At 54.4% G+C, this 15,630-nt stretch overlaps 1 protein-coding gene across 3 annotated transcripts in view; it reads left to right on the plus strand.

Moving 5' to 3' along the window:
- The first annotated feature begins 4,714 nt into the window (after positions 1–4,714).
- The window catches only part of Nfix (nuclear factor I X), a 97,094-nt gene continuing 86,178 nt past the window's right edge, over positions 4,715–15,630 (plus strand). The window contains exon 1 of one of the 3 annotated variants that reach the window (XM_063278304.1): positions 4,715–5,246. In XM_063278304.1, coding sequence (XP_063134374.1) covers positions 4,730–5,246 — 517 coding nt within the window. In that variant the 5' untranslated portion in view covers positions 4,715–4,729. The remainder of the gene's footprint in view (positions 5,247–15,630) is intronic. The other 2 variants (XM_063278302.1, NM_030866.1) reach the window with 2 other exon arrangements.

Raw genomic sequence — 15,630 nt, forward strand, 5'->3', positions numbered from 1 at the left:
CAGGTGGGCAGCTGGCAAGGAGGAATGTGGGGGATTCCAGCTGTGACACCCCAGCTGTGCCCAACCCCCTAGTAGCACCCCCCTTTCTCAATTTCTTCAGGGCCAGGTGTGCCCTCAGATCTGGGCTCTGGGAGACAGAAAGGCTGGGCTACTACTCTGTTTCTCTGTGAGAAACACCCCCTCCAGCTGCCAGCTGTGAAGGCTCAGACTATGGTGACTCTGTATCTGTGTATTGTGGGGGTGCCCTCGGGATCAAAAATGGTCTGAGTGAGGGGTAAGCTGAGTGCAAATTTGTGTGAATACAAGGGCAAGAGCTTGGCTTCTGTGGGTGTAGATGGACATAGTGAGTGTGTAACTCTAAGGGAAAGTATGTGTGTGTGCACTGGAAGATGCTACGGTGTGAGTTTCAGTGTATGGACTGGAATATGGATGTTGTGTGTGAGTGGATGACGGGCTAGACTGTGTGTGCAAAGATGGGGGAGAAAGCTCGTGTGTGCAGTGGATGTCATGTGCCTAGATGAAAAATGGATGTGTGTGTGTGTGTGTGTGTGTGTGTGTAAGGTTTTGTGTGGCATGGAATGGACTGTGTGTATATGCGAGAGAGAGACTGGAGGGATGGGTGTTACTGTAGAATGGCGGTGTATGAATATAGTATTGGTGTGTGAGCACAACATGGGCGTTACGTGTAAGTGAAGAGTAGAGTGTGTATGTGCAAATGAAAGGATGTGTGAATGAGGGATAAAGTGTGGTGTATATGTATGGAGGGGTTGGTGGTGGTGGTGTGTGTGTAGGGTTATTTTCTAGTGTATGTGCAGGGTTGATGGTGTGTTATGTGCATCTGAGGAGTTGATGTGTATGTGTGTTTGTGTAAAGGGTTCATGTATGTGTTTATAAGGTTGATATTGTGCAGTGTGTGTGTGTGTGTGTGTGTGTGTGAAAGGTTGCTGTTATGTAGTATGTGTATGTTGCTGTAATGTGTGGTGTACATGTATGGAGGGGTTGATGGTGTGTGTGTGTGTATCCAAAGGGTTGATGTTGTCTAGTGTGTGTAAAGGGTTGATACTGTGGTATGTGACTGTGAGGGTTTTGTCATATTGTGTGTGTGTTTACAGGGTTGGTATTGTCTAGTGTATGTGCAGGGTGGATGGTGTGTTTGTATGAAGGGTCCATGCATGTGTTTACAGGGTTGATATTGTGTAGTGTGTGTGTGTGTGTAGGGGTGATGTCTGGAGTGTGTAAGAGGTTGATGTTAACTGGTATGTGTGTGAAGGGTTGGTGTTGTGCAGTATGTGTGTATAAAGGTTTGATGTTGTCTGGAGGTGTGTGTATGTGTGTAAAGGGTAGATGTTTGGTGTGTATGTGTGTGAAAGGTTGATGCTGTGCATGTGTATTTGTGGGTTAATGTTTAGTGAGTGTGTGTATATATATATATATGTGTGTGTGTGGGGGGTTTTATGTTATTGTGTGTCTGAGTCAAGATATTGTGTATGTGTGTACGCGCAGGATTGTTGTCTGCTGTGTGTGTGAAGGAGTTAAACGCCCCCCCTCCAAGCCTTCCATCTTCCGTCTCTTCTCCCAGCCATCCAGATCCTGGGTCTTCTCAGTCCTGGCCCCTCCTGGATCCATCTGTCTCCTGGTCTCCTAGGTTCCCCTTCCTGGGGCCATCCTGCTCCCCTGGCCTCTTTAGTCCCCAAATCGCTCCCAGCCCCCAGTTCTCACTGTACCCCTAACTCCATATAGCACACACTTCCAGCCCCCTTCTTGTCTTGGAGCCCCTCCCCCTCCTCTGTGGCAGCCCTGAAACTTTAACCGGGTGTTAAAAGTTTCTGTTTACGAGAAGCCCTTGAATTTTTAAGGACATATCAATTCCCTCCCTCTGCCAGCTCCTTCATCCTTGCCTCACAGGCAGATACTGTGGGTGCAGGGAGAGGCCTGGATCACCCACCACATGGGATCCCAGGGACCATGGTCCCAAGCAGAATGACAGGCATACCATATCCCCCCTGGATGGCTTCAGGCACAGAGACCCTGCTCTCTGATACACAAGCACACATATCTATTTAGTAACACAGATGAATTCAGGCTGAGGTCTTCAGGCAAGCATGTCCACCACTGACAGGCAGTCCTTAGTGCAGACAGACAGACAGACAGACACAACACACACACCACACACACACCACACACACACACACACACACACACACACACACACACACACACACACACGGAGTTTTGTGTTTTGAGATAGGGTCTCAAGTAGCCCACACTGGCCTCCAGCTTGCTGTGTATACAAGAATGACCCTGAACTTCTGATCCTCCTGCCTTTTTGTCTTCAGAGTGTTGAGATGGTAAGGTTGTGCCACCATGACTGGAGATTGAAGCCAGGGCTTCATGGATGGTAGAAAGGCACTCTACCAACGGAACCACACCCCCAACTCCTACACTGTTTTCACATACATAGACACAGAAGCACAGCATGTCACATGCACACCAGCTATGCACACATACACACTGACATGGTCTGACACATGGAAACATACCTGATACATTCTGACCGTACACAGCTATGGACTGTGTAGACAGGATGACCTTGAGTTTGAACATATAAAATATGTTACATGGGCTAACATACAGGCACATACCTGGCATCCAAGAAAGGCATCCAATGCCTGGTGCACAAACACATATGCTCACATCCAGTTGGGCATGTTAGCATTGTCTGATACACACAGCTATTTATCCACTGAGATGCTCTTTTTTTTTTTTCTTTTTTTCCGGAGCTGGGGACTGAACCCAGGGCCTTGCGCTTGCTAGGCAAGTGCTCTACCACTGAGCTAAATCCCCAATCCCCCACTGAGATGCTCTTATGTACACTTACTGGCATGGGCTGACACACAGAGACCCATATCCTGGACACAGACATCCATCCTTGGCCTGCTCTGGTACACACAGATCTTCTCTATTGGATGGGTCCCACAGGAAAACAAATGCATGTGAAGCCTTCTCACAGGCAGTCCTTCTGTGACCTCTGGACACTTACCTGCTGGGACACACACACCACACACACACACACACACACACACACACACGGAAAACATGCTACAGATCTCCAGTGTGGCTGCACTGATATGTTGGGTCAGTGCGGACACACCCCGGTGTCCTGTGGCCTCACCTCCTGTCAGTCACACTCATATCTCCATCAATGATCAGTGTTCCCTGTCCCACCACGTCCCCTGTGTTTCGCCTAGAGAGGTGGAAGACACCTTTGCTGACTCACAGACACATCCATGGGTACAGCCACACCCACGCCACTACTCAGAATATACTGAGTATAAAAAAAAAATTGGCCCTGCTCAGACCCACACCAGACACCCCAGGCACATCGCCTGCCGCCCTATCTCAGAGGTTTTAGGACAAGGGGCATAGCATTCAGGGACATTTATGCACGCACATCCTTGTGCCTTGTCAGCCCCTACACACTCACCCACGCACACCTGGGCACCTATACCACCCCCCATTAGACAATGCATTACTGAGAATTGCCACAGCTCCTTGGCTCAGGAGGCTGACAAGGTGCTGGCTGCACCTGGCAATGGGAAGGAGCTGTGCCTTGCTAGGAGCTGCCTGGGAACTGAGGCACAGCCTTCCCACCCAACCTAGGGTCACCCAAGAGTTCTCTGTGCCCTCCTTCAGAGTGCCCAGCACCGTCTTCCCCACTTCTTCCTTCCCTCCCTCCCTCTCTGTGAAGGCTTTCCCTTTCTCCCTCTGTTCCTTGCTTGTTTTTTTTGAAACAGGGTTTCAGTATACAGGCCAAGCCAGCCTCAAACTCTGTAGCTCAGGCTGGTTTACAGCTCAGTCTTAACCTTCCTCTTGGAGCTTCTGAGTGGAGGGATTGCAGACATTTGCCAAACCACCCCGCCCCACCCCACCTTATTCCCAGCTCCAGTGGAAGTGGGGGGTCCTGGGCCTGCAACAGAGGCTGGAGCTTCACCACAATACAGATAATGTTCCTAAGTCCCAGGATATGTGCAAAGGTACGAGAGACATATGAAGGCTAAGGGTGGTGTGTGTGTGTGTGTGTGTGTGTGTGTGTGTGTGTGTGTGTGAGAGAGAGAGAGAGAGAGAGAGACAGACAGACAGACAGACAGACAGACAGACTGACTGACTTGGGAGAGTCTACACAGAACCTGCCAACTGTTTTGCTATCAGGATTGTAGATCAGCGTACCCTAGGCCTGGGGTATATTTGTGCAACACAATGTGTGATACGTGCAGTGTGTGCCCCTGTACAGTGATACTTTGTGTCCTTTGTATGGGGGCTCCCATGTGTCAGTGTCACCCTGTGTCTGGGTTGCCACAGCTGTCTTCCAAGATATTTTGGCTTGGCTGTGTGTTGGTGTGTCCTTGTGTGTCCGGGGTGACAAGGTATGGCTATGTGATCCTGTGTGTGTCAGTATTCTGCAGGGACGTGTGTGGCACGCGCATGTATGTTAGTGCGGCTCTCAGCGTCGGTCTGCATTGGGACATGTGACAGTAGGTGGTGTGTGGCTCTTGCTCGTGTCTGTGCCCGGTGTGCACCGCCGTCTGCTGTGACTTCATGAGGACTAGTCCCTGCGTTCCTTCGTGACATTTGTGCCCGTCCAAGCCCTGCTGCGTGTCAGCGTGTGTCGGCGCCCGAACGCCGGCCAGCACGTGTCGGGGCGGCCGCGTCGGTGTGCGTCCCCGCGTGTATGTGTGTGTGCGTGTGTGCGTGTGTGCATGTGTGTGCGCGCCGGCCGCGCTCACCCGCCCCGCCCGCCCCTCCCCGCGCCCCTCCTCCCGCCCGCGCCGCCCGCCCGCTCCCTCTCCCCGGAGTGCGCCGCTTCCAAACTTTGTCTAAACTTTCACTTTCACAGCGCGGCGGCGGCGGCGGCGGCGGCGGTGGCGGGCGAGGGCGAGCGGCCGAGCGGCGGCGGCATGGAGTAGACGCGCGGCGGCGGCGGCGGCGGCGGCGGCGGACGCGAGAGGCAGCGGCGAGCGCGGCGGCGGCCCGGAGCCCGCGGGGCCGAGCCTGTGAGCGCGGAGCGGCGGCGGGCCGAGCGGGGCCGCGGGCCGGGCGGGCGCCGCGCGGCGGAGGCCGGAGCAGCGGAGCCGGAGCCCGAGTGCCAGCCAGCGCGACGCCGCCTGCCGGGCCTGCCCTCGCCGCGGCCGGCCTCTGCGCTCGCGCCCGGGCGCCCAGCGATGTACTCCCCGTACTGCCTCACCCAGGTACCGGCCGCCGCCCCCGCGCCCCGGGAGGGCCGGGCTGGGGTCCCGCAGGCGCGCGGGCAGCGGGCGGGGCGCGGGGGCGCTGCCCCGGGGCGCGCGGCGGGAGTGCGTGGAGAGGGGGCGAGGGGCGAGCGCGCGCGGCGGGGCGCGGCGGACAGCGGACCCCTGCTGCTGCGCGGCGACGCGGCGTGGTGGCAAGCGCGGGCGGGCAGGGTGACACGGCGGCAGGAGGCAGAGTGGCCCCGGGGCGCCGGGGAGCACGGGCGGGCGGCGTTCCCTGCGCGCGGCGCGGCGCTGCCGCCCCGGGGTGGCAGTGGCGGGCGTGTGGGCAGCTGCTCTGCGTGCGGCTGGGGTGCCCCGGGCGGCCCGGGCGTCTCCCCAAAGTCTTTGTTCAGGCCTCGCATGGGAGCGGGGCTGAGAAAATGGCGGGGCTCCCAAATTTCGGAGGGGCAGGGGAGGGGAGGGAGGGACGGGCGTGCTGCCAGCCCGGGCCGCGCCTCTCTGCGGATCCTGGACGTTTGCAGACGCGGCTCCCCGGCCCCAAACTTTCATCCGTGCAAACTTTCCGGTCTCAAAGACCAGGACCGCCGCGGCGTGGACCTGGAAGTGTCCGGAGGAATCCCGGTCCGCCACCCGCAGGCGGGAAGGGGGGAGCAGCGGTGGCCACCGCAGGTCGAACCTGTTGGGATCAGCCGTCGGGTCAGCCTCGGGCACAGCAGCGCCGACCTTGGCGTGCTTCGGGAGCGCGAGCGCGAGAACGCGTCCCGCCTCCAGCGAAGTTCCCTGCGCAGTGTATAGCGGAGGCTGAGGCCTGGAGCATGCCTGATTTGCCACCCCTCTCTTTCTAGCTGCGACTCCAGGCTCTGAGAGGGCACCAGCCAGACCAGCCCAGATCTAGAGGGGCCCTCACAGCTCTATCTGCAGAACCAGACCAGGGCAGGTGACAGATTTCAGCAGGCAGAGGGGATTTGTAGAGGTTGTCTAAGTCTTGCATGCTGGCCAGGCCTGTCTGTGGGAACTCTCTAGGCCAACCCTGAGTCCCTAATGGCCCCCTTTGCTAAAGCCAGGGCCCTTTCAGACGAGTGCTGAAAGTGCCACCACCTTAGAGTGGGAACACACACCCATGGTGTATATAAATGACCAAGTATACGAGGAGCATGCCAGGATGTTTTGAAGGGCAAGAAGGTATATGCAGGTGGATTGCAGTTCCAACGACTCAGCGCTCTTGTAGTCCCAGGTACTAGTTGTCTGTGTGTCTGTGTGTCTAGAATCTGTATGTGACTCCTGTAGGCTGGCAGTGGCCAGACTTCGTGGCACAAACACAGATGACCGGGCGAGATGATGTGTCTTCCAGTATAAATCACACGCAAGTGTGTGTCACTGGAGGAGCCCATGCTCGCCTGCCCTGCCAATCTGACCACCATAGCAGTATGGGTCTGTTCCTTCAAGTTGTCAGCTACCCTATGTTGGGTTCCCCGCAGGAGGACCTGGTCAGCTATCTAGGTCTGAGCTGTGGCTACCTTCAGGGTGATTGGTGATCTGCTCATCTCTATGGCTGTGTAGTGGGACAAAGACCCCATGTTCCAGCAGCTACCTCATCTACCAAGCTGCTAGCCTACCTCCACTCCAACGTCGCCAGACATCTGGGCTTGCCCCCTCCTCACCCATGGGTCAGGTGAAGCACCCACCGTTGGAGAGAAAATACCAGCTGATACACTGGTGCCAAGGCTACGGAGGGACTGGGATGGCCCCCAGATTTGGGGTGATGGCCTCGGCTTGGCTCTGTGGCACTCCAGAAGGGAATACGGGCTCCAATCTGTGCGTGTTACATCTTGCACATGCCAGGCTGCCTGGGAGGGGAGTGGGCACAATCTCACCAGTCTGCCAGCCCTGCATGGTGGGCAGGGAAACCCCTTTGCTTAGGGTCCTTGGCAGCCTTCGGTCATCAGGGTCTGGCTGTCCCTGCCTCTCCGCCATGTCTCTTTTTCGCAAACCTTTCTACTGCCATAGTTTGCCTCCCATCTTTGCTTTTCCAACAACCTCTTTCGCTGGCTGGCCTTTTTTCTTTCTTTCTTTCTTTCTTTCTTTCTTTCTTTCTTTCTTTCTTTCTTTCTTTTCCTCTATCTCCGCTCTTTGTCTGTTCCTTGTCATCTCTGTCCTTCTGTATTTCTAGCTGTCCCTGTCTCTGGTTGGCTCTGGCCTCCCCCCTTTCACTCTTGGACTCTCTCTATACCCCCTTACCCCCTCTCTCTTTTCTTTCTTTTTTTTCAAACCAGAATTGGCTTCAATTTTAAAGTCAATAAATGATTGAACAGAAGCAAGCTTGGAGCAGCAGGGCTTGGTGGGGCGGGCAAGAGGAAGGGTAGTGGGGAGGATCTCCTAGAAAAGAGAAACTGATCCAGCGGTGGGTGGGGTCATTGCTGGAGCTGCTGAAGCTCTTCACAGCCACACGCCTGGGTCTCAGGTAGACATCAGGAATCGGATGGACTTGGTGGGCCCCTCAACAACGGGGACACACACACACACACACACACACACACACACACACACGTATTATCGCTGCCAGGGGAGATCATAAACATTGTATTCACCTTGACATCTAGTCACATAACTCTTGTCATACACTTCAACACACGTGTGCCCCTGGGGATGAGATACATGTATTCATTCATGTAAGTTCAGACATGAAAACCTCCCTGTGAAATAGCCACCAAGGCAAAACCGTGTGCCTGTGTTCCTAAACACCAGCACTTGCACGTATCAATCTCAAGGCAAGCCGTGCGTGGATATGCCACAGAGTCACGGTACCCGTGGCACAAACTGGGCCCACAGCAGGTGTGGATGTACTCACAAGGCTGAGGACGGAGGGCAGTGGGCATACGTCTTTACATGGAGACATGACATCATTGGCTTTCAAGTTGTGAACGAGACTTTCTCTAATTCTTAGATACACACCCATGCCTTCCCACTCCTGGCCGAGAGAACATATATGCTACTATGTAGACAGTTGCAAACACACACAATGACACACATGGGCGTACACGGGATCACCCCTGGACGGGCACCTCTGCCAAGCTTCCCCATGGTAGTCGTAGAACCTATGATCTTGCACAGCCGTGTACCCTCTTGAAGGTGAGCTGGGCCTGCCCTTCCTCTCTTCCGCGTCTGGCTTTTTCTGGCTCACTGTGACCATTCTTCTGTCCCTGTAAACTGTAGATTGCTCTTTGTTCGTGAACCAACTGGTACTCACAGCTCATTTTTACATTGGTTGATAATGGATGTCTTGCTGTGTAGCCCAGGCTGGCCTTAAGTTTACAGTGGTCATCCTGGGCTACAGGGGTGAACCATGCTCTATCTTGCTAGTTTTGCTTTTGTGTTTGTTCGATTGGGACACGAAGCCCAGGCTAGCTCTGCATTGAAGATAGCCTTAAACTCTTGACCCCCTTGTCTCCACTCTTAAGAGCTTGGATCACAGGTGTGAGCCACCGTGCCTGGAGCTGCCAGCTTTTCTCTCCGTGGTCACACACCTCCTATCCCTAACATAAAAATGAGACAACACAGGTTGGGTCACTTTGGGTACCAACCACACTGGGGTCCTGCGAAATGCTCCAGTGGTGGGCCTGGCTGAATTCAGAGCCATGGCTCGGTTGAGTTAATAATACATCCCCAAAAGGAGCTTGGGTTCTTGGCCTAGACATGAGTGTCTTATGCAGTTTCTGGGGCTGCCAGATGGAGGGTGTGGGGGCAGAGGTCAAGGACTAGTCAGCAGGGGGCTTAAGTTTCCTCTCTGCATCTCCTGGTCTTGGGACTTTAAGGACAGGGTTTTCCTGGTCTGTGAAGTTCATGTATATCTTTTAGTCTGTAATGCAACTCACTGTCATGCTGGGCGTGTGATGTGTGCTTGAGAAGTGTCCCTGTCATCATCCGGACCCTGCCTGCATAGAGAAGGTTGATCATGAAAGTGAGAAAAGAGTGGAGTCCTTTGCCACTGTGGCAATCTCCATGTTCTTCCTGGAAGAGGAAGCATGGACTTGGAAGGAAGGGCAGGGCTCAGCGCTTTTCCTCTTATTGGGGTCCTGTGGGCTAAGCTGAGGGTGTCAGACATCACAGTAGGGCAAGGTGAAATGAGGAGAGGGTCTTCCCTGTCTAATGGGAACCAGCTGTCTGTTGGTAAAGAGAGCACACGTGGATCTGGATGAAGACCGGACAAAGCCTGGAGACTTAGTTCATTGCGTTAGTGACTTAGAGATGTCCTCCCTGCTCCAAGCCACTTACAAGTCTACACCGCTTGTGATGGGGATCCGCCATAGGACAGAACTCTTCGTGTGTACTTGACAGTGATGGCTGTGGGCAAGATCCTGAAGTGATTCTGGATCCAAATGTTTTTGTTTTTGTTTTTGTTTTTTCTTTTCTTTTTTTTCGGACCTGGGGACCGAACCCAGGGCCTTGTGCTTGCTAGGCAAGCACTCTACCACTGAGCTAAATCCCCAACCCCTGGATCCAAATGTTTTAAACTGCAAAGAGTCTCTGTCCCCAGGAATGGGGCTGGAGTTGGCGGTCTTGCACTACCTTTTCTCCAGTTGATCAAGACAGGCAGAGAAGAGCCCTGTCTACTCCCTGCAACTTGGTACTGGCATACAGCGTCAGTCTCTGGTGAGCCTGATCAACAGACAAGAGGGGTGTCTATTCTCCTGCCTCCAAAGTCCTGGGTGTGGGGTCAGGAGGATGAAGGGATGGCTGCCAGAGCTCTCAAGACTCCCATATTGTGATCAGCGTGCCGGGTGGCCTTCCAGCCGCCATGTCATCGGGAACCCCTATGACCGTGTGGGCGTTCTTTTTCCGTTGTTTTCTGAGTCTGTTGATAGGTGCTACCTGCATTTGACTTTAAGGACCATCTCACATTTTCTCTCTTCTGTATTTGGTGACAGCGTGGTTGAGGTGTGCATCACCATGCCTGTTCATGCCTTGGTGGCACGTCCTTGTCCAGGCCTTGGATAACACTGTAGCTGTCACAGTTACCACCATTGTGGCTGTGTTTCAGAGTGGAGTGAATGTGTCACAGTGACAAGCAGTCCCTCCTGCAACAATGGGTTGGCCTGTGTTTCTCTGGAAGGAAAGCAGTCGTTGCTAAGTGTGTGTCGGCAGCTCACACATGTGTCAGCCTGCACTCACATACATGCCAGCATGTGTCTGTGTGTGCCAGCCCCCCCACCCCGCCCCATGTTGTTGCATACCCCGGGCTTGTCCCTGTGACTGCTGTGTCTTACCACATGGTCCTCCTCTCAGTCACTCCTTGGCTTCCAGGCATCATGCATGACGCCCATGATGTCCCCAGCTTAGCAGCTGGAAGCAGGCTGGCCTCTTGTCCCTTCCCATGAGGTTCTGTGACTGTGGTGGCCCTGCTGTGGGCCCTGCTGTCCTCTGCCTGTCGTGGACAGAAGCTCATTGTGCAGGCAAGGTGCGGGTGTGTTGAGGCCGCCCATAGACCTCCCTCTGTCTGTTCAGTGCACATTGATTTTGGCTTCTGCCTGCGGCTGCCCTGGCCTGAGCAGCTGGGTGTGCGGCTGTCTGTGGGCCTGGGGCCACTGTCCTATGGCCCTCATCACCCTACTGCCACACTTGTCTTGGGGTCCATACCCCAGAGCCACCAGGTATGCCTGGAAGGCTCTGAGGGTTCAGATTTGGAAACTGAGGTCCCCTTTCCTTCCCCCTTTCTCCAGCTCTTTCCTCTCTCCCTCCTCCATTCCTCCCCCTCCCGCTCCCTCTCTCCCTCTCTCTCCTGCCAAACGCATCTTGGCTCTCTCTGAATATCTCTCCTCCTCGATTTTTGGCTCCAGCTCTGGGCTCACTCACTAAAGGAAGAAGGGCTAGCTCCCCACCCCCAACCCCTTCCTCAACACCTCCCCCTCCTCAGGAGCCCCTCTGAGGGCGGGAGCAGCCTCTAGCAGGGGCCTGGGCCCCAGAGTAGGCTTGGCCAAGGGGGGCCCAGGCCCAGAGGGTGAAGGGATGAGGGGGATTGGGTCTGGCAGCCCGAGGGGACAGTGGGCTGGGTGGCTATGCTGCCAGGTTGAGCAGGCGGGCAGGGAGGGGTCGGGGGCACAGAGCTGGGGTGTCTGGCTTCTGGTGGGGCTGGCAGGCCTCTGTGAGGCGCAGCTGTGCCCAGAACTCAGAGTCGCATTTGCCACCACTACCGATGTGGCTGCGCCAGCCAGAGAGGGGAGGTGGGTATCGGGCACTGCGGCTCTGTGCAGCCAATCAGAAGCTGGGTTGCACTGGGGAGCTTTCTACCCACCAAACCCCACCCCGAAGGGAGCTGAGGGTGGCAGGCAGCAGTGGGCAGGGGTCAGTGCCCACCTCTGCTGATGGGACCCAGTTCTCTCACCAAAGCAGTGCCAGCATTCCTAGCACAGGTTTGACCAGAGTGGGGTCTATGTGTCCCCACCTGTCTGTAAGATAAGCTGGAGGAAGGGATGTTTCTGAGGTGCATTCGATGCCACTCCGGTGTCGCAGGAGGTGACTTTAGGTCTGAAGCTCAGGGGAGAAAGGGCATAAACCATCCAGGTGGGTCCAGGAAAATACCAGCTTCAATGCAGTTGTCTGGTGGGGGAGTTTATTCTGGGTCTGTCTCATAAAAAGTCATACACTCACTGGCACGGGCGGGCACAGAGAGTCACATTGGCAACCCATCAGGCATAAACATGTGTGCACACGTACACACACAGACGTGTACATACAAAGAGACTCCCCCCCCACCCCCAGACACCTACAGATACCCAGCCGCACCCTAGCATATCAGTGCGCATGACAGGCAAGGAGCCACGTGTGGGTGGAGATGCGCGGGGACTCACAGTCACACAACCACACGCTGTGAAGCACAGTCCAGACCACAACCAGCCAACACACAGGAACCCATGGAACCCACAAACACATGCACATAGTGACATAGCACACATGATCATCACCATCATACACACACACACCCCCCAGACTCAGGAACATGCCTGCACACACACTTGCAATAACACTCTTACACACATGGGCATGGATGTATTCCTCAGCCCGCTACTTCAGAGTGATTTTACCCAACATGAAATGTCTGGAGACATTCGGTTGGCTCACATAAAGGGGCGTCACAGGCAATGAGTGGGTGGAAGCCAGGGATACTGCCCAGGTCACCCTGTCACAAAGAACAATTCCAGCCCCAATAAGGTCTGAAATACTACATTGCAAACTCATCCAGTAATAAACACGTAGGTATCGCTAACACTCCACACCCATGGTACACCGATGCATATCACGCGCAAGTAAGACAAAAAGGTTGGCCAGCACAAGGTCACACACAGATCTGGACATTGTCCCCTGTGCAGCCACACACATGTGAACCCAGGCAGAGTGACACTGGTATATTATTAGTTTGCACTTGGCCCCAGCAGGGCCAGGTTAGAAATAGGCCCCCAAATGAGAATACCCTCACTGGGGCCTCATTGCTGGATGACTGAGTCACATGACTGAGTCAGCCCTGACCTATCCTGTTAGAATTTGGAGCTTTGGCTCGATAGCTTGTCTTGCGGGATATGTCCGTGTGTGCCCAGGATTTTGCTGGTTTTCTGAACCCGAGAGCTGAGGCATCGACTCTCATTGCCTCGCAGGCATAGAGAACAGAAAATGGGATGAAGCTAAATTCTGAGATGCCTTCTTTGTGGGGTCTAATTCTTTGGCCTTTCTTCCACTGCAGTGTTGGGCCCGAACTCAGGCCTCATATGATGCTGCCCTTACTCCAACCCTCTAGCTTCTGACTCCAAAAGAAGAAAAGAAAGCCATAGGTAGCAGAACAGTGGTGGGAGGAAGTTTTTTTTTTTTTTTAGAGGAATATGAAAATGAATATTTATCCTAAAAATTACAGCCAACAGTGAATGTGTACACAGAGGGCTTACCGTGTTGGCTCCTAGGCTAGATACCTCTGAGCGCATGCCCTCGTTTTCTTGTGTGAGGCGAGGTTTACTCTGAGGAGAGTAAGGCTTTTCAGGTTGGAACCCTGGGTCTGAGGTTAGGCTCTTGCTCTGTGACCCTAGACAAATCACTCAGCCTTTTTGGGTTTTATTTAGAAAGCGGGGTTGTGGCAAGCATGGGAGTGAACCACCCCCCCACCCCCCCACCCCCGAGCTGAGGACCTAACCCAGGGCCTTGCACTTGCTAGGCAAGCGCTCTACCGCTGAGCTAATAGGGGTGAACTTTTAACTTGTAGAAATATTTTTATTTTATGCGTTTGCGTGTTTTGCCTGCATGTATACTTGTGTACCACATGTGTACCTGGCACCTAAAGAGGTCAGAAGTCAGAAGGTTCTACGTCCCCTGGCGCTGGAATTAGGAATACTTGCGAGCCACCATGTGAGTGCTGGGTATCGGTATCGAACCTGGGTCTTCTACAAGAGTAATCATTAAGCCAACTCTCCAGCCCTAGGCGATGAACCCCTTCAATTCTAGTACTCCAGGAGGCTGAGGCAGGAGGATTGAGTTTCCGACCAGCTTGGTTTAAATAGCCTACCCTGCCCCCGGCCCCGCCCCTCTGTCTCTCTGTCTGTCTCTGTCTCTCTGTGTCTGTCTGTCTGTCTGTCTGTCTCTCTCCATATGTGTGTGGGGGTTGGGGGGCTCACCTTTAATTCCAGCGCTTCAGAGGCAAAGGTAGGAAGGTCTCTCTATGATTTTGAGGCCAGACTGGTCTCCATAGGGAGTTCCAGCCCAGTCATAGTTGCATAGTGAGATCTCGTTTCAAAAAAACCCATAATGATAATAATAATAGCAACAACAACAACAACTAGATAAGACTGAGGACGAAAAGAGAGAGCAGAGCTGTATTAGGATGTGAACTGGTTTGCAGAAAGTGCTCTAAAATTGCACAGGAATATGAACGTATGCACTCGATCTTATATACGCCAACACAAGATCGAGAGAAGCCTTATGCCGTGCAGGGATCAAGGGTAGGAGGCCATGTGGTCTCTGCGGGGTTCCTGATCACCACTGTGTTGAGTTCTGCAGATGAGGCAGCCCTTCCCTTGGCCTTTGCCTGATTCCTGATGTGAAGTGTGCCTCAGCCTCAGCCCTGATTGTGCCCTCCTTATTACTCTGACCTTTGGGGTGTTCTTTTTAATGCTTATAATAAGAGTGGTCTTCCACACTTACACCCCCACTAGTCAGATCTGCCTTCAGCATAGCACACCTCTCCCACACCTTGCTGGGTTGCCCAGCCAGAGCCTGTGTGCTAGGGGTACAGCCAGGGGGCCTGTGCATTCCTTTGACAAATATTTACCAGGCACCTCCTGGGTGCCAGGCCCTGTTCTAGGCCCTGGGGGCTCGGCATGGTGCAAAACCAGCAAAGGTGCCAGCCCCAGTGGGAAGGCAGACAGTGAGCCCGATAAACAAGGGTGTGTCCTGTCCTTGGGACTGTGCTAGGTGCTGTGGGAATGAGCTCGGCAGGGCCCTCAGAGTGTAGGCAGTGCAGGGGTAGCAGAGGGGGTCTGGGTACCCATTTCCGTTACCCCCTGTCACTCTTTCTCGGTCTAGAAGCCTGGAGGTTAAGGGTGTGGGGCCCCAGCACTCAACTATCTGCCAGAACCCAAGACTGATGGCCTCTCCATCTACAGCCATTCTTTCTCATCTGTGTGATACAGCATATGGTGTCTACCTAAGACCTGGGGACAGAATGGCTGCATCTTCTCCTGTACAGAATTTGGGCTTGGGCAGGCACTGAAATTCTCATCCATGGCACTCTGAGCCAGGGGGTAGGGTGGGGGCAACTGGTAGCCCAGAGTAGCACTTCCACCTGGAGCCCTGGATTTAGCTCCTGGGGGTGGGCCTGGTTTATTTTTACCTCAGCCTGTCACCCTGGCAGCACCAGGCTACACCATCTTTGCAGAGTCTTGGGGTCCTGCCATACTTTTCGGGGGACCTGGTTTTGCATTCTGGGCCTCTCTCACTGAGCCACTAGACCCCTATATTCCTCAGATTCCCAAATCAAGGGCTCTAGGCAGGGGCCTAGGACAGGATCAATGCTAAGGGTTGGCAACCATCACACCCAGCCTGGTGGCATTTGGTTTGGCCCCCTGCCTGCCCCCACCCCCACCCTGTGCCTGGGCAGAGCCGAGCGGCTGCTAGTGCCAGTCTCCATTTCGGAGCTTGTGCAGGCGGGGTGGGGGGGCATGTTGGGCACCTCCAGTCCTCTGCCTGTCCCGTGCAGCCTGGGGCCTGATCCCCCCCCATGCCCATTCCTTGGAAGGACTTGGAGCTGCTTTGCCTGCTGCCCCTTTGCAGCCTGGAGCTTGGCGAAGATGTCCGCCTGGCTTCCATCTTTCCCTAGTGTTCTTTCTTTCTCTTCATCCTTCTCTGC

Source organism: Rattus norvegicus, chromosome 19, assembly GCF_036323735.1.
Source record: "Rattus norvegicus strain BN/NHsdMcwi chromosome 19, GRCr8, whole genome shotgun sequence".
NCBI lineage: Eukaryota > Metazoa > Chordata > Mammalia > Rodentia > Muridae > Rattus > Rattus norvegicus.